The sequence below is a fragment of the Oncorhynchus masou genome, chromosome 9 (assembly GCF_036934945.1).
Source record: "Oncorhynchus masou masou isolate Uvic2021 chromosome 9, UVic_Omas_1.1, whole genome shotgun sequence".
Lineage (NCBI taxonomy): Eukaryota > Metazoa > Chordata > Actinopteri > Salmoniformes > Salmonidae > Oncorhynchus > Oncorhynchus masou.
Window position 1 is genome coordinate 67,831,797 of NC_088220.1, and position 17,723 is coordinate 67,849,519.

The 17,723-nt window shown below is 43.4% G+C and overlaps 1 protein-coding gene across 1 annotated transcript in view; it reads right to left on the reverse strand.

Moving 5' to 3' along the window:
- LOC135546542 (kin of IRRE-like protein 3) overlaps positions 1-17,723 on the reverse strand; it is a 221,963-nt gene that overhangs the window by 4,835 nt on the left and 199,405 nt on the right. Inside the window, exons 7-15 of the mRNA XM_064975049.1 lie at positions 14,783-14,931; positions 14,488-14,615; positions 13,759-13,885; positions 9,028-9,128; positions 7,934-8,132; positions 5,237-5,344; positions 4,846-4,929; positions 2,843-2,952; positions 2,057-2,143 (exon numbers count right to left, since the gene is read on the reverse strand). Coding sequence (XP_064831121.1) covers positions 2,057-2,143; positions 2,843-2,952; positions 4,846-4,929; positions 5,237-5,344; positions 7,934-8,132; positions 9,028-9,128; positions 13,759-13,885; positions 14,488-14,615; positions 14,783-14,931 — 1,093 coding nt within the window. The remainder of the gene's footprint in view (positions 1-2,056; positions 2,144-2,842; positions 2,953-4,845; positions 4,930-5,236; positions 5,345-7,933; positions 8,133-9,027; positions 9,129-13,758; positions 13,886-14,487; positions 14,616-14,782; positions 14,932-17,723) is intronic.

The following is a 17,723-nucleotide window of genomic DNA, read 5'->3' on the forward strand; positions in this document are numbered from 1 at the left end:
GCATCCAACAAGTCCTCCCAAAGTTCACTAATTCCCCAGTTTTAATTGGGCCCAAAATGGTTTGTGAAAACAAAGTCCTGAATTTGATATGTGCAAAATAAATGACTTGTGTGGTGGAGCCATGGCTGCCGTGCCGAGGTTGCTGTTGTCACAGCTCCTGGCTCTTGCCTCGGTGATTGCTGTTGCTAAGAATCAGGTTGGACAAGGCTGTGAGAATGAACGTGAATGTCAAGACCATTGAGCACAATGCCGCCATTGCTGCAGGGCAGAGGTTGAGGTTGTCACACAGCTCATGGCTCCTGCCTTGACAATGCTGTTGCTAAGAAGCAGCCGGGACAAGGCTGTGAGAATGAACGTAAATGTCAAGCCCAACGAGAACAATACTGGATCCCAGAGGAGCCATTCTAATCATGGGAAAATGACACAACTATGACAACCTTAAAGGATCCTCGTCATTGTCAGACTTTGTGTTCCCTTATCTGGTGTCTGGTCCCCGGGGATGATCTCCTCCCATACACAGACTCATCAGTGTGGATCAAAAGAGCCAAGCCCAATGGAAACAGTTATACAGACAGAACACCAGATGACTACTCTCGGGTACTGGGGAAACATATGTATGTATGTATGTATGTACTGGGGAAACATATCATATGTACAATGGCATAAATAAACCGGACCACAATTTTGTTTTCAGCTCCTGATTGGCATTGGCGTTCTGTGTGCTGAGTTTGAATTGGCCATCGTTCATAGTGAGTTGCTTGTTCCACAGTCTAATGATATTATCTGTGCATCTTGTTTGAAGGAGGTTTTTATTTTAATATGTATTTCTTTAGAAGTATAATGCCCTATCTCCCACACTGAAGATGTGCATAAATAGTGAGGTAATGGTGCTGTTAGCACAGTGCTTGTCTATTTGACGAATTTGCATATCTGAGAACCAGGGGCCTCTTGTTAAAAGATCCCATACTGACTCTTTGCCTGTATGTTTTATAGCTTAAGTATAGCTTCCTCAACTGCCTTATATACCACTCCAAGTGAGAGTGTTTATTTTGAAATAACAAGAATTGGTGTCATATGTGAGAAGGATCTGGAACAAAAGCAGTGCAGGGAATCCCTTTCTATTCACAGGCTTACTGCTCTCCTCATTATCAACATAGAAAGGTACAGGATATCCACATTTATATTATATAGAGGGATCATTGTTTAATATTCGTAGCTTGTGCAGTAAGTCCAGACAGGTATAGTGCGCTGGATATTGAGATTGTTATAGTGCTATTAACTTACAGTAATATACCTTTTGTCAGAGTGTTGGCAAACTAAAAGCATCTCCCTTCCGAGGCACAGACTCACCAAGTCCTCCAAACTGTATCTAAAGCAGCAGTAATGGGGCTTCTCTGGCATAACAAGTATTGTTGATTGAGCATACTGAAATTCTAGCACACGAACCCTCCTCTTCATTTTTGTCACATTAAGAGCTCTTTCATTACAGTGAAAATATGAGGAAGGCAATCATCACACTGAATGATACATGGTTGAATATAATGCCTCTGGAAATTTGTTTCCACTTTTTAAGTGATTTAAATGCAGAAATGGTGAACTCTCATTACAAAAGTGTAACACTGATTCTGCTTTGCCGAAGTGTGACTAATGAATATTACAATGCATCATACGATTCTCTATCTGGTGAAGTTTACAAACGTAATTTTGCCATACACATACAGTACTTTCAGTATGGTTTGCTTTCTAAGTCATTGGTAGCTGGTAGTGTCAGTGTATTCTGCATTCTACCGCATGGCTCCTTCACTTTGAACCTCCAGAGCCAGAAACATCCTGATTACGTATACTGTACACCACCTTTGATGAACACCTAATTATTCAAATTAAACCTTAATTGGATACGCTGCTGGTCTTATCCTCGCCAAAACCAAGGGGGACGGAAGAAATGTCCTGAGATGAAGATCAATCTGATCCCACTTTCCTGCATCCTCCCCTCTTTCTCCTTCTCTACCTCTATCTCCTTCTGTCCTCCCTACATCCTCCATGATCCTGCACCTACCTTGATATGCTGGTACTCTTTCTCATCCTCTTGCAGCACCTCTAGCTGCTTCAGCACTGACTCCTGCTGGAACTCCCCGCGTTCTACCTGCACATAGGCAAGGCACGGAAATATGAAAAGAAATGTTGAGCTCTCCGCTTCTTTGGTCTCTTTGACGTTTTCAAACAGTCAGAATACAGGAATTTCCCTTCTGAAAAATTCTGTGATAATATTCAGACACATTTCGACTTTAGTCGGGGCAAATAACTATACATAATGTATCCATGAATCTCATTAGAGAAATGCCAATATGTAAGGTATCACATGCCGACACATGAACTCCCTTGAAGTGTTACAGAGCACATTATCAAAGGTCCCTTGCTGAAACCACAGCCATGCCCCTTTGCCATTTCAATGTTCTTATGTAATTCCCAAAAATGAGGCAGGGTTTTTTAATAGGCATAGAGAGGGCACAAATAAAACTGCCTGCGACCCCATACAAGTTTCAACATCTCAATAGCTACGCCTTACAGCGACGTTTTCCCTCACAGGGAGAAAGAACGTGGGCCTGTTCTCTAAATATAGGCCAACACAGTGCCTTGATCACAGTGTATACATCTACACACCTCAGTCCTGTTCCATTATTCAGCAGGTTGCTTTTATGCCCTAGAACAGTGCAATTAATGCTATCCTAGAGATAATTAGCATTCATTATGTGTGAATATGAAGAGGGCTGGAGGGATTAGAGTTTTCTGTTGTTTTTACATTGGGTACAGGTGGAAATGTTGGCAGGACACTCACACTCACCATAAGTTGCTTCATGGCGGTGTGCTCCTCGTTTTCCCGGGCAGCATTGTGGTCTTTGTGGACAATCTCTACTCGGATGTCGTTCTTGGCCGACACCACCCCTTTTAGATCTGATGGAAACAACAGTAAATTACAGCTCAAGATGCTAAGACACACAATATTCACAAAGACATTGCACCTCCCCCAATATCTTCAATACACTGGACTTCAAATTCTCTTGACATGGCTTTTGAGAGTAGAGTCACTTTCCCCATCAATACAGAGGAAGAGATGCAATTTATTGTGTTTTGTTGTCAAGATAAGATTATTTTCTGCGTACAGTAAATAACAGTTAAAGTCGAAAGTTTACATACACTTAGGTTGGTGTCATTAAAACTATTTTTTCAACCACTCCACACATTTCTTGTGAACAAACTATAGTTTTGGCAAGTCTACTTTGGACATCTACTTTGTGCATGACACAAGTCATTTTTCCAACAATTGTTTACAGACAGATTGTTTTCACTTATAATTCACTGTATCACAATTCCAGTGGGTCAGAAGTTAACATACACTAAGTTGACTGTTCCTTCAAACAGCTTAGAAAATTCCAGAAAATTATGTCATGGCTTTAGAAGCTTCTGATAGGCTAATTGACATAATTTGAGGCAATTGGAGGTGTACCTGTGGATGTATTTTAAGGCCTACCTTCAAACTCAGTGCCTCTTTGCTTGACATCATCGGAAATTCAAAAGAAATCAGCCAAGACCTCAGACAAAAAATTCTGGTTCATCCTTGGGAGCATTTTCCAAGCGCCTGAAGGTACCACGTTCATCTCTACAAACAATAGTACGCAAGTGTAAACACCATGGGACCACGTAGCTGTCATTCCGCTCAGGAAGGAGACTTGTTTGGTCTCCTAGAGATGAATGTACTTTGGTGCAAAAAGTACAAATCAATCCCAGAACAACAGCAAAGGACCTTGTGCAGATGCTGGAGGAAACAGGTACAAAAGTGTCTTTATCCACAGTTTAACGAGTCCTATATTGCCATAACCTGAAAGGCCGCTCAGCAAGAAGAAGCCACTGCTCCAAAACCGCCATAAAGCCAGACAACGGTTTGCAACTGCTCATGAGCACAAAGATTACTTTTTGGAGAAATGTCCTCTGGTCTGATGAAACAAAAATAGAACTGTTTTCCCATAATGACCATTGTTATGTTTGGAGGATAAAGTGGGATGCTTGCAAGCCGAAGAACACCATCCCAACCGTGAAGCACGGGGGTGGCGGCATCATGTTGTGGGGGTGCTTTGCTGCAGGAGGGACTGGTGCACTTTACAAATAGATGGCATTATGAGGTAGGAAAATTATGTGGATATATTGAGGCAACATCTCAAGACATCAGACAGGAAGGTAAAGCTTGGTCGCAAATGGGTCTTCCAAATGGACAATGACCCCAAGCATATTTCCCAAGTTGTGGCAAAAGGACAACAAAGTCAAGGTATTGGAGTGGCCATCACAAAGCCCTGACCTCAATTCTACAGAAAATCCAACTGAAAAGGCGTGTAAAAGCAAGGATCCTACAAATCTGACTCAGTTACACCAGCTCAGTCAGGAGGAATGGGCCAAAATTCACCCCTTATTGTTGGTATCTTGTGGAAGGCTACCTGAAACGTTTGACCCAAGTTAAACAATTTAAAGACAATACACTCAGTTAGTATTTGGTATCATGTAAACTTCTGACCCACTGAGAATGTGATGAAATAAATAAAAGCTAAAATAAATTATTCTCTCTACTATTATTCTGACATTTCACATTCTTAAAATAAAGTGGTGATCCTAACTTACCTAAAACAGGGAATTGTTACTAGGATTAAATGGCAGGAATTGTGAAAACTGAGTTTAAATGTATTTGGCTAAGGTGTATTTAAACTTCCGACTTCAACTGTAAGCACATCTGAAACTGGCATGATGGTGGCTCATTTAGGACAATACAGTTATTACTGTCGTACAACAAAATCTTACTTTCTGTCTTAATTTTGCTTGCAAGCTCTCTCTGGTGAGCACAGATGGAGACGGGTAGTGAGGGCATAACCAGGTGCGCTTCCTCTGTGGTATACAACAACAACATGCTGAACGCTAGTAAAAGGTCCCACACAGGGACTCGCACGCAGCAGCAACATTTTTAGCAAAGCGCAATGGCTGACTGTTGCTAACCTGAGGCACTGTTAGGAATGGAGTTTTGATTTGAATATGAGAAAGTATGGAAGTAACTGTAGCCAGAAATTAATAGTGTGGTAAGTTAAACTGCTCAATTATGAGACATGAGCCTTCACACCCTGTCTATCTCTTGCTGAGGACCATGCCTCGTTTAGCTTTGGCATGCATTGGGTGACACAGGTACAGTGATACATACTTCTTTGAGAGCGGGTACAACAGAAAGCTCCGATGGTTCCCATGAGGACGATGAAAGCCACTAAGGCCCCGACTGCCACCCCGATGATGACCGCCACCGGGAGAGTCTCTGTGGATGACAAAACATTCCCTTCTACAATAACACATTGCAAATAGAATCAGTACACTACACACATATAAAGTATACATAAATACCAACATGTAAAATGAGGACCAAAGTACAAACAATTCCATTGTAAAATAATAAAGACATCATTTAGTTTTATAAATACAGACATCTCAATAACATAATAATCATGAATATTTCCCCAAATGTTTTGGTGGCCAACATAAGAAATATCTATATATATTAATATATGTTAAAATCCATTCAAAAGTATGTGGACACCCACTCATCAAACATCTCATCCCAAAATCATGGGAATTAATATGGAGTTGGTCCCCCTTTTGCTACTATAACAGCCTCCACTCTTCTGGGAAGGCTTTTCATTAGATGTTGGAACATTTCTGCGGGTATTTGCTTCCATTCAACCACAAGAGCATGATTGAGGTCAGGTACTGATCTTGGGCGATTAGGCATTCCAAATAATCCCAAAGGTGTTCGATGGAGTTTAGGTCCGGGCTCTGTGCAGGCAGGTCAAGTTCTTCCACAAAAATCTCGACAAACCATTTCTTTATGGACCTCGCTTTGTGCACAGGGCTTTATCATGCTGAAACAGGAAAGGGCCTGTTGCCACAAAGCACATGCTGTAGTGTTAAGATTTCCATTCACTGGAAGTAAGGGGTCTAACCCGGACCATGAAAAACAGCTCCAGACCATTATTCCAAACCTAGATTTGTCTGTCGGACTGCCAGATGTTGAGGTGGGATTCACTCCAGAGAACGCGTTTCCACTGCTCCAGAGTCCAATGGCAGATAGCTTTACACCACACCAGCCGACGCTTGGCATTGTGCATGGTAATCTTAGGCTTGTGTGTGTCTGCTCAGCCATGGAAACCCAGTTAATTAAGGCAAATCCACAATTTTGAAAGGGTGTCCACATACTTTTGTATATATGGTGTATTTCTTATTCCAGTGCTGATTCCTTCCATTCACATTTAATTCATCCTCATTTACCGAAGTGGCTGAGTGTTTTTTTTATTGAGTTGTTAAATAGTGTCAGAGTCTAGAGTGAAGGATTCAGTTGGAGAACACAGGTAAGAGTAAAAAAACACTGTATTTACTCAATCCAAGAACGTAACAAAAATCCTGTTACAAAACAAGGACAAAACAGGACTCGAACTCCAACACATGAAAGACAATCATGCACAAAACCAAAAGGAAAACCAGATGGTTAAATAAGGAACATAATTATGGGATGGGAACCAGGTGTGTAAACAGAAAAAAACAAAAGGAAAAATGAAACATGGATCGGTGGCAGCTAGAAAGCCGGTGACGTCGACCGCCGAAAGCCGCCCGAACAAGAGGAGGGAACGACTTCGATGGAAGTCGTGACAAATAGCAACAGGGCTGTGCGTTGAATCAGCCTAATCCTGTAAGGGGTAGTTTGAGATTTTGGCAATGAAGCCCTTTATAATGAAGCCCTTTATCTTGTTCCCCAGAGTCAGATTAACTTGTGGAAATCATCTTTGTCTCTGCATACAGTTTGAAGGAAGTAGCGCAATTACTAAATTGGCGTTAAGGCAATGACTGGAAATCTATGGGAACAGCTAGCTTGCTCCTGTAGACGTTCAGTCATTTCGCTGATGCTACAGTAGTTAGCATTGGCTTGCGTCATACTTCCTTCATTCTGGACAGAGACATTAAAATGGTATGTACGAGTTCATCAGACTCTGGGTAAGTACAGTAGATAAAAGGGATTCTATTGCAAACATCTTGAAGTATCCCTTTAAAGTATCTGGACTGATTCCAGACCAACTACATGAATTACCTCCCTTTAAACAAATGCAACATAACAGAGTGGATTTTCCATCACATTAACATCTATTTAATGCCTTCATTAATCAATGCCCCTGTCAAATAAGCCAGCAATTAATGATCATTTATGGAGATCGAATACAAACAAATCTTCACCATTGAAAAGACAGAGCAATACATCCAGCTATGAAACTCAGCCTGACAATTAAAGGCTTTTACTAACCGCACTTGAGTTGTACCTTATCTTAACTAGCTAATTAATTAGCTACAAATTAATCACAGTGTCATTGAATATACAAAATGAGTGTAGTAACTACAAATGCATTGGCTGGTTATTTCATATCTGTCTGATTTCAACAGTCTGGGTCATCCTATTGTCCTAAAGTGAAATAATGTGAAGTGCTGATAAACAAGACACAACAACAATGTCCCACACTAATGAGATGGGTGATGTCAGCACCTAAATACTGAATAGTGCATGCAGGTTTCATTGTGATTTGTAATAATGGTTGGTTGAACAGTCCCATTAAATCCTTGACGTTCATACTCTCATGTTCGTTTACACACACACACACACACACACACACACACACACACACACACACACACACACACACACACACACACACACACACACACACACACACACCACACACCACACACCACACACCACACACCACACACACACAACATATTGCTACTCTATTTGTCTCTACACTACACTAGAACTAGAACCACAGTGTTAAAGTAGAGGTGGAACCTGTCGAACTCTGGATCCCACCTTGTTCCTTGAGGCGGATGATCTCCGTGTCAGACCCAAAGCTGTTCCAGGCTGTGCAGTTGTAGATGGTCTGGAAGTCTGCAGGGACGATGTTACTCATGGTCAGAGTAGAGATGACCCCTTCCTCGGTGCTGACCGTCTCCACTGTGTAACGGCCAGACGTCCCTGACTCCAGCACTGTCTCCTTCCATGACCAGGCCTGTGAGGGAACCACAAGTTAAGGGGGGGGGGGCACTTCCCTGTACTGTTCTAATTGACAACAATTGATTGCAGACAAAGAGGATAAATTGCAAGCACCATTCTGGTTGTTAAATCTTATTTATAAGCATGAAAGCAAAATTACTTTCACATGTATCCTTGATAAATATACCTCTTTAGACTCTCCCATCAAATCAACATCATATTAATTATGCAGCAAATTGATGGCCATCATCAATACACAAAACACTAATTAGTATATTGCAATTATGCAAAAACATACACACACATGTAAACTCACATGTGTACACACTCGCGCACGCACACACGCACACACACACATGCACACACACACAGTTAATGGAACAAGAGAGGGCTCTGAGAGTAAGCTGTTTATCTAAGGGCCATAAATCTTAATGGGATCTGTGCTAACAGAGCATCAGCATGCATTAAATGAGAGATTAAGGGTTGAAGCTTGCCATGTTTCATGCCTTCTTATTCATACAACAATAAACGGTTAGAATACTGTTATATTCATTAAAATGATATCTTTCTCTGTAGCAATAAGCACAAGCATTTCACTACACTCTGAATAACATCTGCTAATCACGTGTATGTGACCAATAAAATTTGATTTGAATTTGATTTGTTTTGATTTGAGAAAGATATCAGTTTAATGAATATAAGAGTATTCTAACCGTTTATTGTTGTATGAATACAACTTCTCAGTTGTATTGCATGTGTTCTTAGATGGTTCAATCAAATGCTAATAACGCAAGAGGCACGTTATCAGGGCACCATGGCCGTAATGCAACCCATATACCATGCAATGCTGTGGCCAGTAGAGATAAGTAGAAGAGATACATTTTGAAGGAAGTGGCGTTGGTGATACTCACAATGCGGTCTGGAGGTGGAGTGCTCCGGATGAAGCACTTGATCTCCCCCTTCTCCCCATGGAGAGCCTGATGTGTCTGGGTACTGGAGATAGTGGGTGGGCCTGTGGAGAGGGCACAAAGGAGAACATTCCAACACTGTACCATGAAGGCCAATCACAAACCCACACATTACCACAATCAACCACTTCCAGATTCCTTAGGGTTCATGGTCCTGAGTGGCGCAGCAGTCTAAGGCACTGCATTTCAGGGCTAGAGGTGTCACTACAGACCCTGGTTCAATTCCAGGCTGTATTACAACATGCCATTATTGTGAGTCCCATAGGGTGGCGCAGAATTGGCCCAGCGCTGTTTGGGTTTGACTGGGGTAGGCCATCATTGTAAATAAGAATTTGTTCTTAACTGACTTGCCAAGTTAAATAATGGTTCAATCAAGTTGTTCCGCAGTCAATTAAGCGGTATACCGCTAACAGCATTCTTTCTCAAAGAAAACCCTACTTCCAATTTTCAACCGACTCGGAATGCCGGCAGTAAATAACAATTTTGGACTTCTGGCACTGAGGATTGCATTGTGGTTTGATAGGAACATCTCATCTAACCTCCACAATATCACCAAGGGCATGTTAGGGCTGTATGAAGGGCATCCATGTGGGCCCAGCCTTCATTCTGAAAAGTTGATTTATGGTGCCCTTGATTTCTTCCACTAAGATAAGGGCCATGGTGGCGAGTGGAGAGGCATATATATGGGCGTAATCATGATGGGAGAAATGTCATTGCGGAGAGATTACCCTCCTTCCTGTGTCTCTGCACGTTCAATTTAGCTCTCCAGAGTCTTGCACTTTGACCCGCAGCGATGCCATCAATCGGACAACCTCCAGTCCTCCCTCACAACAACAGAGGAAGCAGTCTATCAGCTTAAATAGCCATTAAAATCATTGAAAAAACAATTTCTAGTGATTTAAGAGGTTTAAGTATAGAGTAGTGGGGAAGCAACTTGATTAGTAAGAAGGTGAGCTTCCTACCAACTCCCCTCCAACCCGTTTCCGTTCTCTCTGCCGATACATAATTGCAGTTTATTACCTGTCTCTTATTAAAATAAATTAACATTTTAATGAGATTCTGGCAGATGGTGTCTTGGTATGCTACTGCATGCAGGAGACTGGAAGCTAGGTTGCTGCTGCTGTGGAATGATTGCTGCAAACTAACAGCACTGAATTGAGCACTATGCCCCAACACCACTGTCTTAGTAGCCTATTGTGGACTGGCATGGGGGGTCCGGTCTGTGTGGACCTGTGCGGATTTGTCAGTGTGGTTGCATGCATAATAATTTGTGTGCGTGGGAGTGTGTGGGTGTGTGTGGCTGGAATGGGCTCCTGTGGTAAACACACTCAGATCTATTCCTCCCGGGTTGCACAAGGCGAGCGCTAGTGACTCAGGAGAATCTGCTCTGTGGATCAGGGCTGCAAATGAGGAATATAATTAGATGGTTTTATCTCACTGCCACAGACGACTGGGGTGTGGTGGCTCCTCCAGAGGATAGGGAGGTGTGTGTGTGTGTGTGTGTGTGTGTGTGTGTGTGTGTGTGTGTGTGTGTGTGTGTGTGTGTGTGTGTGTGTGTGTGTGTGTGTGTGTGTGTGTGTGTGTGTGTGTGTGTGTGTGTGTGTGTGCAGACTGTGTGATCAGAGAGAGAGGGAGTTGGTGGGTGGTGTGAGTAGCACAACTACACTGCTCCAACTGTCAGTGGACACAGTCGATACGGTAGGAGACTTTTGTTTAGAGAGGCGGGGAGGCTATGGAGTGGGCCGCCTCATAATCTGAATCTTTGTTATCGTTTGTTCATCACCTTGTCGAGACCAGGCCTTGCATTTCCAAACAGAGTTGGAAGTATAGTCTGAGCTTTGAAAAGATGTGTCATTTTGTGCTTCCTTGCAACAGCTCATTTCAAAGCACCTCAGAGCTGTGTTACTGTGTTACTCTGTCACATCCATTTGAATGGCATTTCTCTGCTGAATTATTCATTTGATCTGGTTTTTTAAATGTCTGTCTTGGCACTTGGAGAAGGAATTAAATGCTAATTTATTGAGCATATAAAGACTATGTCCCGGAGAAAAAAAAAAACTTAAACAACAAGATGCCCTGTGGGAGACTTAAAGGCTCATCGGGCCACTTTCTCCATTAATGTGTTAATGTGCTCCCTCTCCCTGGGCTGCCTGACATCTGATTATACATACATACATACATACATACAGACAGACAGACAGACAGACAGACAGACAGACAGACAGACAGACAGACAGACAGACAGACAGACAGACAGACATACAGACAGACAGACAGACAGACAGACAGACAGACAGACAGACAGACAGACAGACAGACAGACAGACAGACAGACAGACACCTACCAAGACATACACATGTGGAAATATGGACGGACTCAAACCTCTACGAACCAACACTCATTCAAATATAATATGTATAATATATATTTTCTTTGCTAGAGACAAAAACACATGCACGCCACCAATCTCATGCATATATTCACACATATACTTACTAGTTTTTCTTCCCTGTGGGCGTAAAGTGTATCAGGATGCATTGAACATGCGATCAAAAGAACAAGCACAACACAATAACTTCACTCAAACAAATATTGAAGCTCAGACTGACTGTGTGAGGATGTTAAACTAGGGTGAGCAATATGTATCCATTAGTGGCTTCAACATAAACTGCATCCCCTGCTAGCTGTTTGATTACAATTAAATTACACCAGTCCCCAGGGAAGGAGAGGATTCTCCTGTCTGTGTTGCTGCACAGTGGGAGTCATTGACATGCAATGGAGGAAAGAACATATTGACAAATTCTAAACACATGGATTTTAATTGTTTGGGTAAAATGATCCAGGCATAAGCGACGGGAAGCAAATAGCAAAACATCAAACACATACACACACACTCCCCCACACTGAGCATATACTCTTGAGTATTCCTCAGTCTTTCTGACACATGATCAAGGCAGTCTCCCAAAATGCACGGTCATCATTCATGACTTTCTCTCACTGTCAGAGCTAAATGGTTCCTATTGGATGTCAAAGACTGCAGGTTGATGAGGGCTGAGGAGGATGAAGCTTCGTCTGCCATAAAGACGACAACTTAAAACAATCAAGCAGCAAACCGTCAGAGTCCTTTCCACGTGCTGCAACTTCAAAGACTCTGTTTGTACTTTGTCGGCTTGACAATCGGATTCACTGAGAGGACTTGGTAGGGTAGAAATGTGAACATTTTGACTGAGGACCCCTTCTGTGGTTTTTTAGAAAGCGTGGATTTAAATTATTCAAAAGTTAAAAAATTATGTGGCTTTTTAATAATGTCTGAGACAGATTCAGGCCGTGAGGCAAGAGATACAGAAGAACAGGAGAACATAACAAAATAAAAGAGAAGTCAAAGACCAATGAAGAAGTGGGTAACACTTGACTGAAGTCTACAGAGACCAAGTAAACATTTTCCGCTTTGTTATTTTTCATGATGAGTGTCCTATGAGTTCTGTTATCATATTGTCTTTATGAAAACAATGTATATTCCCTTTGTATAGTGTTGTATACAGAAGTAATGCAATCCCCATAGATAGTTGTACATAAAAGAAAGAACACATGAAATGGAAAAATAAACTTGAACAGAGATTTTGTTTACTAGTGCAGACAGTAAAAATAGAAGCTGGGATGAAGCAAAACTGTTAAGATGTTAATTAGGAATGACTTTGCTCCATACTAGTGGAGCTCTGATCTTGAACAGAACTAGGCGATAGATAGAAAAGGATCTCACAGCACACACTAGTGGTTGCAATCCAATGCATTTACATGCCATTATCTTTTATGCACAGCTACTGTACAAGTTTGAAAATAAGTCATGTTTGGTACTTGATGTATATTCAGTCCCAATCTAGCAGCAACGCCGCTAACGACAGACATTGTACGTTTGCGTTCAAGATATCCAATATATTGTTGAGGACAATACCTCAGCTAAACATTCATCTCAACATCCTTTCTTCTGTCTATCACCCCCATGCAAACGGACGTGGTGAGAAAAAATCCTTTAAAGAACATGTCAATTCTGCCACTAAAGGCTGCCGCAACGCTAATGCGCGCTCTGTGAATACCAAGCGGTGTTAATGAAGTCATTTGCCTGAGAGTTGCCGGGTCTCCCACCATTCCATTCCCCGACATTCATTAGTCAGTCACTGCCTCAAAACGCCAACCTCCTTCAGAATCTAATCTGCATTAAAGCACATTTCCTGTCTTAAGGAACATAAGGCTACATCCTGGATGTGCTGGCTATATTTATCCATGTCTTTTTTAATAAGGACTGATGAAACATAATGGAAAATAAAATAAAATTAATTTTATTGCATCTGTTACTATGCTTGCAGTTTCAATGATGCTGTGTATCTCTCTGCTGTAGTCTACTACACTGGAGCAGAGATGTCTGCAGAGCTGAATTTGAACCCTTCTTCTATTGTAAATACATTGAGAGATGGCCTCACCACAAAGATTTATTCAGAGCTTAAAGACCTGGACAGACTGAGGCCCAATAGCAAACTTTCTCCTTTCACTGCAATGTTGGAGAGTCCTTGGTGTGAAGATGTGTTTTCGTGTGTAAACCAGTGACAAATTACTTTCGTCTTAGCGGATGTGACCTCCAAAGCTCCCAAAACATCCCTCACCTGCATGACACTTACCGTTGACAGTGAGAGAAACCTCCTTCTCCCCGGCGCCGACTCGCGGGACCACAGCACGGCACACATATTTCCCAGCATCTTCCTGCCTCACAGCCTTGAGTGTCAGGATGTTCTCGTTGCTTAGTACCTGCCACACGGAGGTTAAGGTTCACTGAATTAGCAGCAAGAGGTCACCTTCACATTTGAGGCAGCACATAGTAGCCCGGGCTCCTCTTAACGACTTTAAGGCCAACTCTCTTCTATTATTAAAATCCAATTTGGGACCAGACTCATATGAGAGAGGGACGGTTTTGATCTCCAGGCTCTGATGGTTGACGTATATGGAGTTGAGGAATGAGCCTGGCTGGCAGATCAATTGCATGCCCCTATGCTCACCTCAACACATCTCCAGCCAGGATTCAGGGAGCAGGGGCACTAACGAGCCTGAACCGCTAGCTTTCTCTGGATTTTTTGACTAATGAGACTTTGAAAAAGTAAGCTCAAAGGGCACTGCTTGGTCACATGAATCCTGAATTACCTATAGTGTTAGATATTTTACGTTTTCAAATAGAATAATTAATGAAGTTACTGCTGTGGCCAGCATGATATGTAGTTGTGGAAAATATATCACTATAAAGTAAATGACATTGAAAGCATTGGCTAACCTGATTGTTCCAATCTATAGTGTATTGCACCTAGTCAAAACATATACAATGAATGGTGAAAGACATTGAATATGGAAATACATACCACTCCAGAGCCCCTCTTCATCCAGACGATTGTGAGGGAGGGGTTTCCAGTCCAGGCACAGTTGAACACAGCATCAGACCCCAGATCCACCTGTAAGGACTGGGGCTCTGCAGCCATGCGTGGACCAACTGCCAGAACACAGAGAGCCACCCAGTCAGCATCTAGTCAATACACCACTAGCAGCACAACATAATACTCTATTTACGGTCAGATACAGAATGTCTATAATCTAAATAGGATGCATAACGTTGGCTGGACATCACCACAGAAAGAGCAACACATTAGTAGCACTCACAGTAGACGTCGACGTTGCGGCTTATGTTGGTGCTGCCCAGAGGGTTGGTGACCTCACAGGAGACAGGCTCAGTGAAGAAGGAGTGGTCCACAATGACCTCATAAGTGTCCCCAGAGAACTCCTTGATCACGTTGCCTCCTTTGGCCCACCTGTAGTAAAGGGCAATACACAGAGAGTGAGAGCGAGAGAGAGGAGACCTTGCATGAGAGGGGTGATCTGATAAGAAACTGTTATTTGCAACTTGCTTTGACCTTAACATTGACCTATGGTCGCCTGGTTAATGGTGGTCAGGAAATACTCTGCTGAGGGCACAGAATACCTGCAGTGGAAAGACCATTTGTACTAGCACCAGACCAGTATGAAGAATGGGTTGCTTCTGATTTACAATGTTTCAGTTCCGGTCATCAGTGAGAGAGGATGGCATTTGTCTGAAGGATGGGAGGATGAGAGGAGAAGAGGGTGGGATTAAACATTAAGACAGTTTCTCTCCCTCCCTGTCAATGTCACATTGTTCTCTGAATAAATCATTCCTGTGCAGGCTGTCTGCTGGCTTCATAATGTTTTTGTGGCAGCCATTCATGCTGTGACATCACAAGCATCTCAGTGACTGGGGGAGCAGACAGCACGTTCTTCATTACGACGAGCAGAGCAGAACAGAGCACAGAGTGGCTTAGACAAACTAATCACAAAATGACAAATAGGTAGAGTCTCTCCTGACGATGCCAGCTGATTTTTACTGTATGGTAGAGTCCCCCCTAAAGATGCCGGCTGAAACGTACCGTATGATAGAGTCCCCCCTAAAGATGCCGGCTGACACGTACCGTATGGTAGAGTCCCCCCTAAAGATGCCGGCTGACACGTACCGTATGGTAGAGTCCCCCCTAAAGATGCCGGCTGACACGTACCGTATGGTAGAGTCCCCCCTAAAGATGCCGGCTGACACGTACCGTATGGTAGAGTCCCCCCTAAAGATGCCGGCAGACACGTACTGTATGGTAGAGTCCCCCTAAAGATGCCGGCAGACACTTACCGTATGGTAGAGTCCCCCCAATGATGCCGGCAGACACGTACTGTATGGTAGAGTCCCCCCTAAAGATGCCAGCTGACACGTACCGTATGGTAGAGTCCCCCCTAAAGATGCCGGCAGACACTTACTGTATGGTAGAGTCCCCCCTAAAGATGCCGGCAGACACGTACTGTATGGTAGAGTCCCCCCAATGATGCCGGCAGACACGTACTGTATGGTAGAGTCCCCCCTAAAGATGCCGGCTGACACGTACTGTATGGTAGAGTCCCCCCAATGATGCCGGCAGACACGTACTGTATGGTAGAGTCCCCCCTAAAGATGCCGGCTGACACGTACTGTATGGTAGAGTCCCCCCAATGATGCCGGCAGACACGTAATGTATGGTAGAGTCCCCCCTAAAGATGCCGGCTGACACGTACTGTATGGTAGAGTCCCCCCAATGATGCCGGCAGACACGTACTGTATGGTAGAGTCCCCCCTAAAGATGCCAGCTGACACGTACCGTATGGTAGAGTCCCCCCTAAAGATGCCGGCTGACACGTACTGTATGGTAGAGTCCCCCCTAAAGATGCCGGATGACACGTACCGTATGGTAGAGTCCCCCCTAAAGATGCCGGCAGACACGTACCGTATGGTAGAGTCCCCCCTAAAGATGCCGGCAGACACTTACTGTATGGTAGAGTCCCCCCTAAAGATGCCGGCAGACACGTACCGTATGGTAGAGTCCCCCCTAAAGATGCCGGCAGACACGTACTGTATGGTAGAGTCCCCCCAATGATGCCGGCAGACACGTACTGTATGGTAGAGTCCCCCCTAAAGATGCCGGATGACACGTACCGTATGGTAGAGTCCCCCCTAAAGATGCCGGCAGACACGTACCGTATGGTAGAGTCCCCCCTAAAGATGCCGGCTGACACGTACCGTATGGTAGAGTCCCCCCAATGATGCCGGCAGACACTTACTGTATGGTAGAGTCCTCCCAATGATGCCGGCAGACACGTACTGTATGGTAGAGTCCCCCCAATGATGCCGGCAGACACGTACTGTATGGTAGAGTCCCCCCAATGATGCCGGCAGACACGTACTGTATGGTAGAGTCCCCCCAATGATGCCGGCAGACACGTACTGTATGGTAGAGTCCCCCCAATGATGCCGGCTGACACGTACCGTATGGTAGAGACCCCCCAATGATGCCGGCAGACACGTACCGCATGGTAGTGTCATGATGTTGCCCTCTTGGGTACAGCGAGCACCATCCCCCTCTCTCTGCACCATCCCGCTCTCTCTCTTCCATTTACACAAGACTCTGTTAGGCAGGTCATAAATTCCTTGAGGAGTTCTCTCCTCATGGCCAGTGTATAAGAGAGAGTTTTCATAGAGAGAACAAATGAACTTCTTCTTCCTCACAGAACTAAAAAATATTCATGTTCTGGAGAATGTATAAACGGTCGGTGAAGTAGCCAGCTATGAACTGGTCCATTTTGTACAATTTTGTGAAACTCATGAGAGACAATACAGCCACATTACCATAACCCTGTTAATACAGGAGTCTCAGTTGTGAGGCTTGCATCTAATTGTTGTATAAAATGAATGAGTAAGATGAAACTATTTGTGAAATTATGAAATGTGATTTTAAACTGTTTAATGAAGGAAACTCCAATTCCCTTTGGAGTTTAACTAAATTATTAGCCCGTCCCATGAATACAGACATTGATCTGGTGTCATGGGACAGCCGCATTCTGCTCTTCCAATTATAACCCCCACTTTGGGAATTTATCTTCAGACCAGCTTACCTCAATAACCACGAGAGGGCTAAGGTTTCAGACCAGTACCTCATCACAGAGGGAGTTAAGGTTTGAGTAGATTGCTGAATCTCTTAATCATACCGCGTGGTTAAACTCTGAGACTATCGAT